Source organism: Anabas testudineus, chromosome 22 (assembly GCF_900324465.2).
Source record: "Anabas testudineus chromosome 22, fAnaTes1.2, whole genome shotgun sequence".
NCBI lineage: Eukaryota > Metazoa > Chordata > Actinopteri > Anabantiformes > Anabantidae > Anabas > Anabas testudineus.
In genome coordinates this window covers 10,093,864-10,107,931 of record NC_046630.1, presented here as the reverse complement: position 1 = coordinate 10,107,931, position 14,068 = coordinate 10,093,864, and the positions used below count along the sequence as shown (strand labels likewise).

Sequence of the window (14,068 nt, the reverse complement as noted above, 5' to 3'; positions counted from 1 at the left end):
CACAGTCTTTCTCCTGTGTGCTGGATGCTGGAGAGCCACCTGTTTGATAGTCCTCTGTTTTCTGCACTGTCACATGAATTTAAGGTCAAATGGACCCAAACAGCTTCTTGAATTGTTGCTGGTATTCCAGTTTTGCTGTGAACAAGGCTCCGGACGTCACAATGGAAGCATGTGTGACCTCTCCTGTAATGTTGTATGAGGGTGGGGAGGCTCCATGTTGTTAGGCTCCACCCTCACCTCTTTCCCTGAAGAGGATTAGCAGCTCGTTGTTAACAAATTGCTCCACTAAATAAGCCTCTGCAAGAGCACCATAATCCATCGAGGGAGTTTTCTGGCACAGTAATGTGAACCTTGAACTAATGATTGTGGCAAACCTTACAGTGACACATTTTAGTTCGTTTAATTAACAGTTTTAATTAGACTTTTGGCCAGATGGGGGCAGAATTTTCCCCATTAGCAAAAAGTTGTGTATGTTTATGTCCAACAGACTTTGTATGCATGTAATATCAGGTACAGTCTGATCTCTTCACATGGGGTTGACATTATGAACTCAAGCCATCATTATGTTTAATTAAAAACCGAAAGAAAACTACCGTACACCCACAGGTACATTTGCGAGGAGTACGTGCAAAAGGAAATTTCGTTTTATTTATATTTTTATATTTTAAGTTAGATCATCTTACCATCCCAGTCTACGACCCTGACCCAGTTCCTTTAGGATTAGGATCAGGGTCACACATCTGGTTAAACTTAAGCCAAAGGCTTTAGATTCAGCATTTAAAGGAGATGTGCCATTCACACATGAACTCTAAAGTCCAAACATCATGAATTAATTGTGTATAATCTACATTCTTTTAGCTCAGTCTTGATTAATAACATATTTTTAGCCTCAAACACACGACTGGCTTCGATAGATGAATCCTTGCCAGTCTTATCCAGGGTTTCATTCGGACAAGCTTGACCTTCTCCAACCAGGTGATGACTTGAATGATTGTTTAATTAGAGAGGTCACTTTAAATTATGCAACACAGGGAAAGTGGTACTTGCCATCTGTCACAAAGGGTTATTTCATTAGGGACAGAGCCGGGGTGTCTCTGGCTGGCAGAGCCTGGCAGAAAAAGAGACCTCTGATGTTACATCCATCATCTATAGGCATTACAGTAAGTTATGTACATAAATGAAATATTGATGCCATTAAACACAGTTTCACACTTTTTAAATGAGGTTTGATTCCTTACTTTTGTATAAATTATTGTTTTTTGTTCAAAAACCATATTTGTGATGACATTTTAGTTGCATTGAAGGCCGATGATCAGTGTATAAAAACCTACATGACTCATTTTCACTGAGGCGCTTTTTCTTTGAGTGCCAAAAGTCTAACATTAGAGTCCCGGTTGTCGTAACACTCCTCTTTTGGAAAAATCCACTCTGGGCTGATTATCAGTGCGATCCACTCTACTAGACCTGTAGCACTAACAGTGCTTGTGCCAATGTCAACCCCGTGACCTCGTACTTGAGTTCATACATGATGATGTTCTTAGTCTTCTATAATCTGATGAATGTGTTCACAAATGGCAGTGAATTAACAAAGACCTTGAATCTGCTGCCACTCGTGACACATTAACTGTATTGTGGACATGATAAAGTTCAGTTGTGGCAGCATGTATTCAAGGATCATGCACTGGCAGCAATATATCTAAGGGGTAGACTGAATTTTCAATGTAGCCTCCATCTAGAAAGGTTATTGTTTTTTGTGAATAGTAGAATTTCAGTGTTATTAAATCCTTATGCAACTCACAGCAAACCATGCTGACTGGAAACACAAAGATATTTTCATAAACTGGAGAAAGATGAACAGAACAGGAAATCAGGACGTCATCAAAATGTATCCATGAGAATCTTTCATGTGACCAGCTGAACCCAAAATCGCCTCAAAATCATGTCAGACTGAAATTTGTCTCAGGACGAACAATGAGCGCTCAACAAAATAGAAACCACAATTAAAATGCATCCAATAACCATTGGACTGGACAATTTAAGTCAGAGTTATATACAGAGGAATTAACTAGTACAATATTCAAAACTACAGAGTCACCACAAAACAAACAGTCAAAATGGCTGCTCTACCACCGAGTCACTAAGCAATCACTGCAAGTTTTAGTCTAAAATACCTACAAATACCTAATTTCACATTAAACTAAAAGCAATGTTGCACAAATGTCATGTTAAAATGAAACTTTAGATCACAGTAAAGTGAGTTTACCAAATTAAACAGCAAACAGCAAGCTGTGGCTGACATCAGCTGGTGGCTCTCAGGTGTGTTGAGGAAGAAAGCCCCAGGTGAGGATTCAGGCCCTCTTTATAGACTCCACTCATGTCTGAGTCCTAATACTACACTTCCTGCTACCTTTCCCTCTATATTAAGGTGGAAAGCACTTCTTCCAAAGCCTATTAACAACAAAAGGCAACACCAAACCTCCACCTTTACTGTCATTTCAAGATAACATATGACAATGTTACAGTAGGACTCAAAAGAGTTTCTGACTTTATTAGGGATTATACGAGCCGAAAGGTGGAATCCTAGAGATTTTATCTGGTAAGAAAGTAGTAAAGCAGCAGGAAAGTTAGCAATGGAGGGTAAGATGGGAGAGAAGGCACGAGGAGACACAGGAAAGTAAAAACAATGCATCATGGAGGGGAGAAGTTGATGGAGGAAGGAGAAGTTGGAAAAACAATGCTGTGTGGCAGGGGAACAAAGAGGCTAAAAGAATGAGATGCCGAGAAGGAGGTCAGGTCAATTGACAGCCCATCAGGGATGCATTTGTGTCCCAGCATATTAATCCACACCTGCTTATAGCCTATGACAGCATGGCAGAGGCAGCACACAAACCACGACTCCACTGCACAATATAAACCTGTCAAAGCTGCATCAGTCCGAGACCGACACACGCGAGGTCGATTATAACATAGGTAACCGTGAAAAGTTATAGAAACACGAAGCACATTTAGAGGCAGTGTTATATTTTTAAATCAGTCAGTCAGTGAGTTATCTACGCTCTTATTTGGGTGTGCATTCGCTCACTGGCAAGCATCTGTGTGTGCCGACTTTGAGATTAAGTGGATCAGACGTTTTTAATCATGTCAGCGTGGCTTTACTGAGAGTTGAGAGCTTTTGCATTGTCTGAAGATGCTCAGCTTTCTCACTGCATTTAAATTTTGAATGATGAAATGGCCAAACCGGTATTCCTCATTTAAGGACAAAGGTGTGTGTCCCAATGCAAAAATAAAAGTGAATTGAACTGAATATTTCTGCTGCAGAACATCACAGCATACTGATCATCCATAAAAAAAAAGAAATAGCTTTAGCTCATCTTGGTCGTGTGTTTTTGGTTGTCAGAGCTGTTTCTTTATTGGTCAATCTGTGACCTGCACTCAGGAGATTTGGATAATAACAAGAACCATTCAATCAGGTGTCACAGAGGGAGAAACGTGTTAACCTCCAACCATTAACGAATAGGCAACATTGCTTCCACCCCATGTTAAATCCTTTTACACTGGCCTACATGTCTCCCCATCTTTAACGATAGATCAATTACCTGCTCGCCAATCATGTGAAGGAGAGTTCTCCAGGTTTGTGCCGACGCTGCTGCCACCTCCAACAAAATTGGGCTGAAATGAGTTTACTCCGCGGGGGTGTCTGGCCTCATTCTAATCAGAAAGTGACTCCAAATTGAGACATGCACATTACGGACAAAGCTGTCGACTTTGGGAATGACAGGACGTTAAACTGGATTCACAGCTGCAGATTGATGGATGGGACAGTTGGTTAACAAACCCCATTGCATTTACTCATTCTCCACAGACCACAGTCAGATAATGATTTCTTGCTATTACAGCGAAAAACGCATGAAGGTATAGTTTGGGTGTGCAGCTGATGGGGTTGAGTTGTGGAATTTCACCATCTGAACTCCAGATTTAATGATGCTGTGAACCCATGCAGTGACACTTTGCCTACAGAGATGAAGTATTTTCCATACGATCTCACTCTGACAGATATAATTCATGCTTCATTTAATGATTTTCCCAAGAGACACTTCATTTTCATGGCATAGCTGGAGGAAACTAGTTAAACTTAATTTATACCGTATGAGTTGACTCAGAGCTAAAGAAATCGACTGTATCAGTCAAAAAAGTGTCCGAATCACAACTTTCTTCTATATATAAAACACAACACAGAATCTATTTTATAATTATATTTATGTCTTTCCTACTTCATATGTATGTTTATGTTTAATTGTGACTCACAATTTAGCATTTAATATTGTCAGCATGTTTCAAACACGTTAGTCTTGTTGTCTCATGCCTATATCAAATGTTAGGGATTTATATTAGATTAATTATATTAGAATTAAATTTATGAAGAAAGGCTTTATTTATATTCAGTACGAGTCACATTATTATTAGGTATTATATTCCTTTATTATTACATAATGATACTAAATAGGCAAATAGTTAAATAATGGTGCAGCTTAATAGTCATAACTCATAACGTTCCTGGTCGCAGCATTTGTTAACTGGAACCTCGTTTAAATTGGGGATTAGGGATTCACTGACTGATAGTTTGATTGGTTGGTCCTATTGTGCATTATGCAGGTCACATCAATGATGTTATACCACCTTGACCATGTGCTACCTAGCCTTGTCTAACCCTAACCCTAACCCACCTGGTAACACTTGAAAGACAGAGAAACTCCTTTTGGGCTCAATAATTCTGCTGTGAAGAGTGGAAACGACAACACACAGCACATTAGCAGACAGCACAATATCACTGTTCCAGTATTAATGAAACTAGGACATACCTGTAGATTTATGGATCTGTCAATATATCGTATTTTCATGTGACAAATTCGCACAAAATAGATGAATGGATAAATCATAAAAGCTACAATTTCACAGGTGAACACAGTGAAACATGTGCATGTGGTTGAATGCAAATGGTAATTATTGTCACCAGAGAGAAGGTGGCTGAAAACCTCCAGCACATCCTTCTCATGGTGCCTAATAGATGCCTTCCTGAGTCATTTTCATTCCTGACCAAGGTCAGTCACCTTGGTAAGGTGATTTGTTAATAGCAGGCGGGTTGTTGTTCTTTCTCAGGTGGTGAATGCTACTATCCTTCTTCTGACCATAAAGGGTGAAAGAATAAAGCAACAGCACTACGCTGAGGGAAAGAATACTTTATAGGCTCATTATCCATGTGGTCAGGCTCATTGGCTGTTACATCAGCAACGTCCTTTACTCCGCAGCAGAACTGGGGAAGAGCAGTAAAGCAGCACATTGAGCTAATAGAAAATGAAATGGGTGGACAGTATTTGCTTGCACAGGGTAATCATCCTGTGTCAACAGCACTTCTCTGCAGCTGGAGGTATGACAATGTTACCTTCACGAGTCGGGCAATATTTGTCTGACTACACAAAATCGTAAACCGTGTTTGTTAAACATCAACAATCTTCCTGGGAAAGATTTATCTGATTCATTATGGATCAGATCTGTGGACCATCCTCTCCATGGTAGGAGGACTGTGTGACATCTACAGTATGAAGTCTTGTGCTACACTATTGTGTCAAGTGAGAGTATTGAGTGTAGGTATGAGTACAAGTTTGAAGGTCTTGTGAAGTACTATTGTCATGGGAAATGTTGACTTTTTATACAAGAGGGAGCTACGTTAAGTTAAATTTCCTCCAGTGATATCACTTGAATCAGCATTAGTTGGATCCAAAAACTACAAGTTTAGAGTATTAGGTGTAGAGTTGAGAAGAAGCTTTCTTACTAGATGTCTCCAGCTAGTTCCTCACACATGCTTGTGAGTAGCAGCTACATTTGTTAGTGCAGGAGTGACACATGCACATTGCCAATCAAATTATAGGCTATTGAGTCATAGTGAATCCAGCTATTTTATAGGCATTGAATGCTAAACTGATGTAAGGTCTTTGTCAAGCAAACACCCCGATAAAAAAAACAAACTGATACAGATAAAAAATGGCAGCTCCAGCTTCAATTAGTAGATAAGATTGCAAAAGGATTTCCTAATTTTACTTTGCACAAAAAGAAACATGAGACCTAAAGAAAGGACTGTAGCTCAGCAAAGACACATGGTGCTTTTTAAGATATTTTGCAAAATCCACTAGTTTAACCCCTCTTAACATTTACAAGAGAAAAAATCAAATTTACACAACAAACTATTAGGTAGCTGTAAACAAATTTAACTTCTTATCAAAAATAACTAGCCTCCTCTCTTCTGTAGGAACCCACTGGTAGAGTGTTAGCACACATTCGCAAAAGTTGCTGCAATAGGTTTTTCCAGTATTTAGAACAACTTTAAGTCACATGTACTTAATTAAACTTTTTGAATTTTGAAAAGGCAACACCTCTAACAACTGCACCTTCTTAAGTCAAGGTGGTCCAACACATTTATTAAAAGGTTTAATATTTTATTTTGAAAAACACAAATGGGAATATAGTAGCAAACATGAATAATAACATAAAACTAAAAGTACAGGCTTACCATATTTAAAACCACAGTATTGCATTAGTAGAATTTCTTTGCTAAACAAATTATTCTTACCTTGGAAATATCTTTTGCATGTGTGCCACATTCAGCCTCCAGGTCCTCTAACACAGTATCAACTGTCTAAATTTGTTTTTATGTTAACTAATGAGTTGACTTATAATCTTGCACTCACGGTGTAAAGAAAGTGAGTTTCTGAGGTAACTGCAACTTAAATTTAGTTTTCAATCAATTAAAGCCTAAACGTGAGTTTAATTGACACAAATTTGATTTGATGCAAAACTCCTACATTTCAGATACGTTTCTGATAGAGAAATAAAGGTGGTTTCTTTATAAAGAGTGAACTTACTGGGCTGTAACAGCCATTAACCACACAGATCAAGTCCTCCTCTGAGGAGGGCAAGAAGATTAAAGAAAGAAAATCAAACGCTAGTGTGAATCTCAGCCACAGTTGAATCTTATCCCGTCTTACAAGAAAAAGTCAGGAGGAGCTGATATGATATGAAGCACATTATTCTAAATGAATCATTTAATGCTTTGCTAGGTCTGCAAGAGCCTCGAGAGGTTGTTGGATTTCATTCTGACACTGTCATAATGTGCTGGGGCCTTAAGCTTTTATTACATTTCAAGGTAGCACTTTAAGGAAAATTCATAAAACGACAAGCTGCCCGTCAGATTATCTGTGCTGCCTCCAACATCCAGACAAATAGAAAGAAACAATGTGTGTTTACTGATTCGTGGACCAGTAAAACTCTCACTCGTAAAACAGTGGTGCCAAACAAATACTTGAAAACCTTTATTGCACAGCATGTATGTGAACGTGAACAAATAAATTCCTAGAACAACATACCTTTATTTCACATACTGCTGACAAATCCACAGCATTATTTTTTGCAGCTCCAAAGGCCAGAGTCAGTCATTCAAAGCAGCAAATCAGCCTCCTTTGCCATGGGGTGGCAAACCATTTCACACATGAACATACTGCAGATAGATACAGATTTAATGTGGCAGCAAACAGACCCACACACAAAGTAAAACAGGGTGATGTTTGTTCAGTAAAATTGAACTTATCATCAGCGTTGCTGGGTAAATATCAGATCCAGTTTCTTTGTTTGACACTGATATTGTATGAATCTTTTCATATTACCTGGTACATCAATAAATCTGATATACAGGGGCAGGATCAAAATATATAACTGATTTATGACACTATGTTGTGTTTATATGTGAGTTTTAAATCAAACTAGCATGTTTGTTTACACAGGAAAGCTGGGTGGTGTGGTAGATTTTTCTATTTTGTCTTGTTAAAAACAGGTGTCCATGGTCTCTGATGCCTTAACGGGCTATTCGTCGGTGAGCTGCTTTCATCTACTGTGCAATCAAAATTTGGGTTCCGTGCATAATACTGACAACCTCTCACTGGATGGACCTCCACAATGACGCAAATAAGTCAATATGAAGCTTATGACGTAGAGTCCTGTGAGGTGCGTAAAGTTGGGAATACCTAGAGCTGTCATTTCCATCCATTACGCAGCCAAAGCGTTTCTCTTGACAAGTAATTCAGCTTAATGCTCACTATTAAATCATCCCTTTTAATGAGGCAACCTTTTCAAAACACTACATCTTATCAGAAGCTAAAGGTTTTATAAAAGAAACAACGAAAATGTCATTTTTCCATCGCATGCACAGCTTGATTTTCTACTACATGCGCATCAGAAGCACTATCTTAATATTTTCATATCTGTTTTCAGTTCATTTCCAAAAATAAATACATAAATAAATCTTATTAGAGAATAAGGAAACACTTTTTTTTTTTCACAATCTGCAGCATCTGAAGCGCAGGAGTTTGTGGAACGCTTTCTTGAAGTCCTCATTGGACATGGTGTAAATGATGGGGTTGATGAGGGAGTTCAGATATCCCAACCAGGTGAAAAAGTCAAATAACTCGGGGTTCAAACACGAGTCACAAGTGGCCACCAAGAGTGTATAAATGAAAAACGGCAGCCAGCAAACGATATAAGCGCCCAGGATTATACCTAAAGTCTTTGTCGCTTTCCTCTCTCTGGCTGCTGAAATGCGTTTTTTCTCCAAAAGCGCGTCCGACACCGTCACTTTCACCTGGTTCTCGCTTGTAGATGACCCGGTGTCGCTGGACGGAGTGTCGTGTCTCCCGCACTGCAGAGAGGCTGTGGATCCGGGGGAGTTGGTGACCAGGTGCGCCGAGGTTAGTCTCTTCCCCACCTTTTTCGGAGACTGTTTCAGAATCCGTTTGCGAGCCTCGACATATATCCGTCCGTAGAGGACAATTAGCAGTAAGGTGGGGATGTAGAAAGCGCCAAAGGTGGAGTAGATGGTGTAGAAAATGTGATCCGTGTTGACGCTGCAGCTGGTCAGCTCCTCTGCCTTCACCTGCCTCCAGAACAGAGGCGGCAGAGAGATGGAGATGGCGATGACCCAGGCTGTGGCCACCATCCCGGCTGCGCGCCCGGGCGTGCGCTTTTTGGAGTATTCCACCGCGTCCGTGATGGCCCAGTACCTATCCAGAGCGATTACGCACAGGTGGAGGATGGACGCAGTGCAACATGTTATGTCAGAGGACAGCCAGATGTCGCACACGACTTGCCCCAGCGTCCAGGTGTGGATGACGGTGTACAGGACGCAGATGGGCATCACCAGGATAGACACCAGCAGGTCGGTGATGGCCAGAGAGGCGATCAGAAAGTTGGCAGGAGTTTGCAGTTTCTTCGACTGGGAGATTGTTGCGATGACAAACGCGTTGGATAAAGTCGTGGCGAGCGTGATAACAGAGAGAATCACCGCCAGACTGATTTGATAGGCGAGACTCTCTGTTTTCCCATCCGCTGTGACTGAATGTGTAACAAAAGTGTCGTTGGTGGTGTTCACCGTGGGAGTCGGCTCGACTTGACCGGAGCGCTCCATAACTTACAGTCACTTTTATGTCACCCTCTGAGATGTCTGACATTTAAGTTGCCCTTTCCCTCGATGATATCCGGTCAGATAAATATAATCAGTCTGAAGTATAAAAAGTGATTCCTTTCTTCTTCATCTTCTTCTGTTACATTAGGTTTGAATGCGCAGGTGCCAAAACGGGGAAGCAGATATCCACTCATCGCAGAAATCCGTGCGTTCTCCTCCTTTAACCATGAAACAAAACTTCCTAATGGGAGACAACAAATAAAACAGAAAAGGTGTGTGTGTGTGAGAGACGAGCAGTGCGTCCTGATGTGCCACCATCTGGGAAATGTCACAAATAATCCTCATGTAGGGCGCAAGTTCTCCAGAGCTGCGTCTCTTCGGGCCCCCTGTGGTTGAATGACGAGTCAACCCAAAGTCTCGGTTTTATACAGACTCTGACATCAAACATGCTGATCACAGGCTTGTTTTTTTTTTTTTTTTTTTGTCTCTCTCAATGTAGAGTATGCTATCTACGGTATCTGCTGGGTCATAGTGCCCAGCTGCGCCACCAGCAAAAGGGTCAAGAAAAGAAGGTGAAACTAATTTTTAATCATCATGAAATATAGAAATTAATTATAACATTTATATTTATAAAATGTATATAAAAATTAAGAACATTAATATAAGATAAAGAACAACCACTGTTGAATCAGGACCGAGGACAGCTCCTAGATTTTGACGTCACCTTCCCTTTGTAAGGTGCACCAGTCCTCCCACACCTCTCTTCTCTTTATAAATGATAAATAACAAACTTAACTTCACACTCACACAATTATTTGATTTATAATTTTTGGAAATGGTTTTGAACATTTGCTGATTTTCTTCCAGAACACCATCTGGTCAAGTCTCCAAAGGAAAACAAAGCTGTGAAATAAAATGTGTTTTCAGATGTATGAGGCACTGGATGTTTGCAGGTTTTATGTCAAGTCTTGATGTTTCAGCTTCAGCTTCCAGCATTTATTGCATTTATTTAGTTTGATTTATGTGGACAACTCTTTGTTTTCAACATGAGCATCAAGATATGTGTTAAAACTAGATGTGCATTAAAAAAACAAACAGAAAACAGCAAACGTCTTCATTCTTAAACAGTTGAGCATCATTTAGAGTTTGATGTAGCATGACAATGTCTCACAGAAGTGCAAACTAACTACGTATTAATCTGGGCTCATTGGAGTTGTAATGAAGCAGGAAGCAGTGAAGAGTGGACCAATGTACCTCAAGTAAACATGCTGCTGTTTCCACAGAGGGTGGAGATAGTTTCAGTTCCTGCACAATAAGTAATTCTGAAATTAGTTTTGCGGTGTATAATTTCCTATTAGTATACCTGCTCTCATGCATGAGAATAGAGCTTTACAGGGTTAAAAAAAATCATTTTACATCCTAATGAGGTGGAGATGTCAGGTTGGTGGTACCTTTCCAGGGAGCGTGAGCATTACAGAGCACGGTGATACTGTATATCCTTTATTTAATCACATGCTGAATTGATGCGTAAGGTGTGTGAGGTGCTTCTTGTCTCTTCCCACATAATCGGTTTTGTTGATAATGAATTCTTTCTGGGGAGACCTCATCTGTTGCAGAGCGGTTTCATTGACTTTGTTGTAAAACTTGATTAAACTGTATTTTACACCCACTGGACGTCACGTGTGCTGTTTTGCACCAAATTCAGCAGGAAGTGACAGATTTGACTGTTATTTTCCAGTATTGTCATGCAGGTCTCAGGGAAACAGACTCTCACGTGAGTTCATGATCATGTACCCATCGACTGATCATGACTAATGCTAATTGGGCACAACATGGCTGCCATTATCGTTTACACAACAAATATACATCTAAAACAAAACATCGATCTGTCATAGATTCTGCTCTAAATCCAGTTTTTTATTAGATTGTTTGGGTCACGACTGCAAACTCAGACCAAACAATAAGAAACACAGAGGCTGCGGACTGACAGTAATGTTTTCTTTTGTTTCTGAGCTTCAGTATGAGTGACCCAGTTCAGCAACTGCAGCACGGGCCAATTTCTGCGACTCTCTTTCTGTTATCACTCCTCATCTCTAAACATATTGCAGCACAGCGGACTTGCTAGCTAGATCCAATCTCACACACACACACACACACACACCTATTTTTAGTGCGGTAATACAGCATCTAGCGAGCCTTAAAGTCAATACATTATACCACATACAAGCACAGGCGGATGTGGAATGATAAACCATAGTGTGGGTTTTCTTTAGGTTATTTGCATTTCGATTCATTCATTCGAGATGATTTAAAATTCAAACAACAATAAGTTGTACAGAGGCACTGCTTTATTCATTTTCCTGAGCAAATAAATTGATTTAGTTCTTCTCCAATAGGGAAAGAGATTAGCAGGTTTGGAATACCATCTGCACTACAACAAGTCTGATGTTTGAACACTATCTTGTATGGATCCTTATGTTATTGTACTCATTTCTTTCTATGCTTGATGACTGACAGCTGTACTGATCAAGGCCAAATAGGCCAAATCTAAATCAGGGCAGATCCCTTGTTGTTAGGGGTTTGAGCCCTCCCTGTTTGCCTACCCATAAACATCGCTACAGGAAACGGCTCCTTCCTATCCCAGTGTTTATGAGAAGAAATGAAGCTGAACAGCCATGTTTGGAATATATAGCAGTGTAGATACATGTGTACATTACCAAATATTACTGATATACACACTTTGCTGTAAACAGGACGAGATTGGCACCGCTATGTTTAACCTGATAGCGGCATTAAATGAGAGAATCAAAATATAGGACACATGTGTAGTTGCAGAACAGTCCCACTGCAGCGTGCCCAAGCCCTGATCTCATAGCATATGGTGCCTTCTGCTCTGCTAAACAGCTCTTGAAGGTCTCATGCTAAAAATGCATCAGGAGAGATTTGGGCTTCTATTTACAACTGGAGACTTGAGGGACTCGAACTTTGCAAATCCGATGATCATACGAAGAAGGTGGTGCCACCATGCTGAGGCCTGCGCCACTTATCAGAGGGGTTTGTGCCCCATTTTTTAGGAGATCCCACTGAGTGGGATCATCTTACACACACGTCTTAGAAAGTAGAGGAGGTGTACGTCAAACGCACATCGTGGAGTAGACCTGTATTCCCTAGAGGAACACATGTGACAGAGAAGGAGCTAAGTGGCGATGATGATCTTCTGACTTAAAACAGGCCTGATTTACTGTGGTCACACTCATCCTGGCCTGAGTGGAAGTGGCTGATTCCATTTAGAGAGTGATGGGAAAACTGACTGCGAGCAGTGATGGGTTTTATCTGCGCTTTCAAGAGGTGGAACTGGCCCGCTCTTTGAGGAGGAAAAAGCAAGCGTAGAATTGATTTACAAAGCCGTGGCTGTGATGCTGCGGCGATAATGTTGTGTCAGTCGCGAAGATTTTGTGGCGTAATTCACATCATTGTTTTAACATCTGCAGCATGCAGATATTTGTCAACAGCTGGCCTCATTTTAACAATTAAAGTAAGATTATGGATGGCTCTGAGATATGCAGTAAAGAATAAACTCTGATTATATATGTGTGTGTGTGATCAGACTTGATTTACTGCCTTCTGGAAGTAAAAGCTGTGATTTTGTGTGTGTGCAGTTGCTTACAGTGTGGTCAGTGTGCTGAAATACACAGAGGGGGACACCAGGAGGAGGTGACCGGTCTAAACCTTCTGTGGGCAGTGCTGGTGTGGGTGATAGCTTGTGCGGTGTATAAAGAACAGGTTATTGAGCAGGGTGGGTTTGGGGTTGCTGTTAGGAACAAGCACTGCTGAAATTCATCACCTTGTCAGCAATATCTGAAAACAAATGAGAGTCCTTATATAATTAAATAAATGGTAGAACTGCTCGTGCCGATTACTTATTGGGTAGAGTCGTCTCACCTCACCGCCCACGAGGAGCCACTTCTATCTGGAAAAGCAGAAAGTTAACTCACCTAGTCAGAGTTGTGTGTACTGAAAGAGAAATAATATAAAATATTGTTTTATTACAACAGTGCAGCTGTATGACATGCATGTGTTCAGCTCCCAAAAGACTGAACACACAGTAGAATACGGTGTTCTTCAAAGACCGGAGAAACTCAGTGTGTGTGTGTGTGTGTGTGTGTGGGTTTGTGTGTGTGTGTGTGTGTGTGTGTGTGTGTGTGTGTGTGTGTGTGTGAAGACTGTTGACACTTCAGCTTCACAAGTACAATGCCATCTGTTTCACTGTGTCAAACTGCACCAGATGCAACATTTAACAGTTTCGCAGACAGTTACACACCAAACACTGAGAGCTGGTGCTCGTCAAAGCCCACTGAGTTGCTGGTTTTATGCTGATGTCACGGTCCACACTTCTCATGTACTGTGCTTACATTACTCACCCTGGCATCCCGGTTCATCTATGTGTTTTTCCCCTTTTTATAATTGCTATTTTCCCTCAGTGTTTGAGCTTCCTCACCTCCTAATATAATGCACCACTCCACTTTCACCAACTAAAGTGACGCTTTTCTTTTTTTACTCTAA

General features: G+C 40.6%; 1 protein-coding gene across 1 annotated transcript; it reads right to left on the bottom strand.

Moving 5' to 3' along the window:
* Window positions 1–8,383: 8,383 nt before the first annotated feature.
* On the bottom strand, window positions 8,384–9,508 carry htr1b (5-hydroxytryptamine (serotonin) receptor 1B). Its single transcript, XM_026340116.1, has one exon. The coding sequence runs from the start codon at window positions 9,506–9,508 to the stop codon at window positions 8,384–8,386; it is 1,125 nt and encodes a 374-aa protein (XP_026195901.1).
* Between the last annotated feature and the right edge of the window lie 4,560 nt (window positions 9,509–14,068).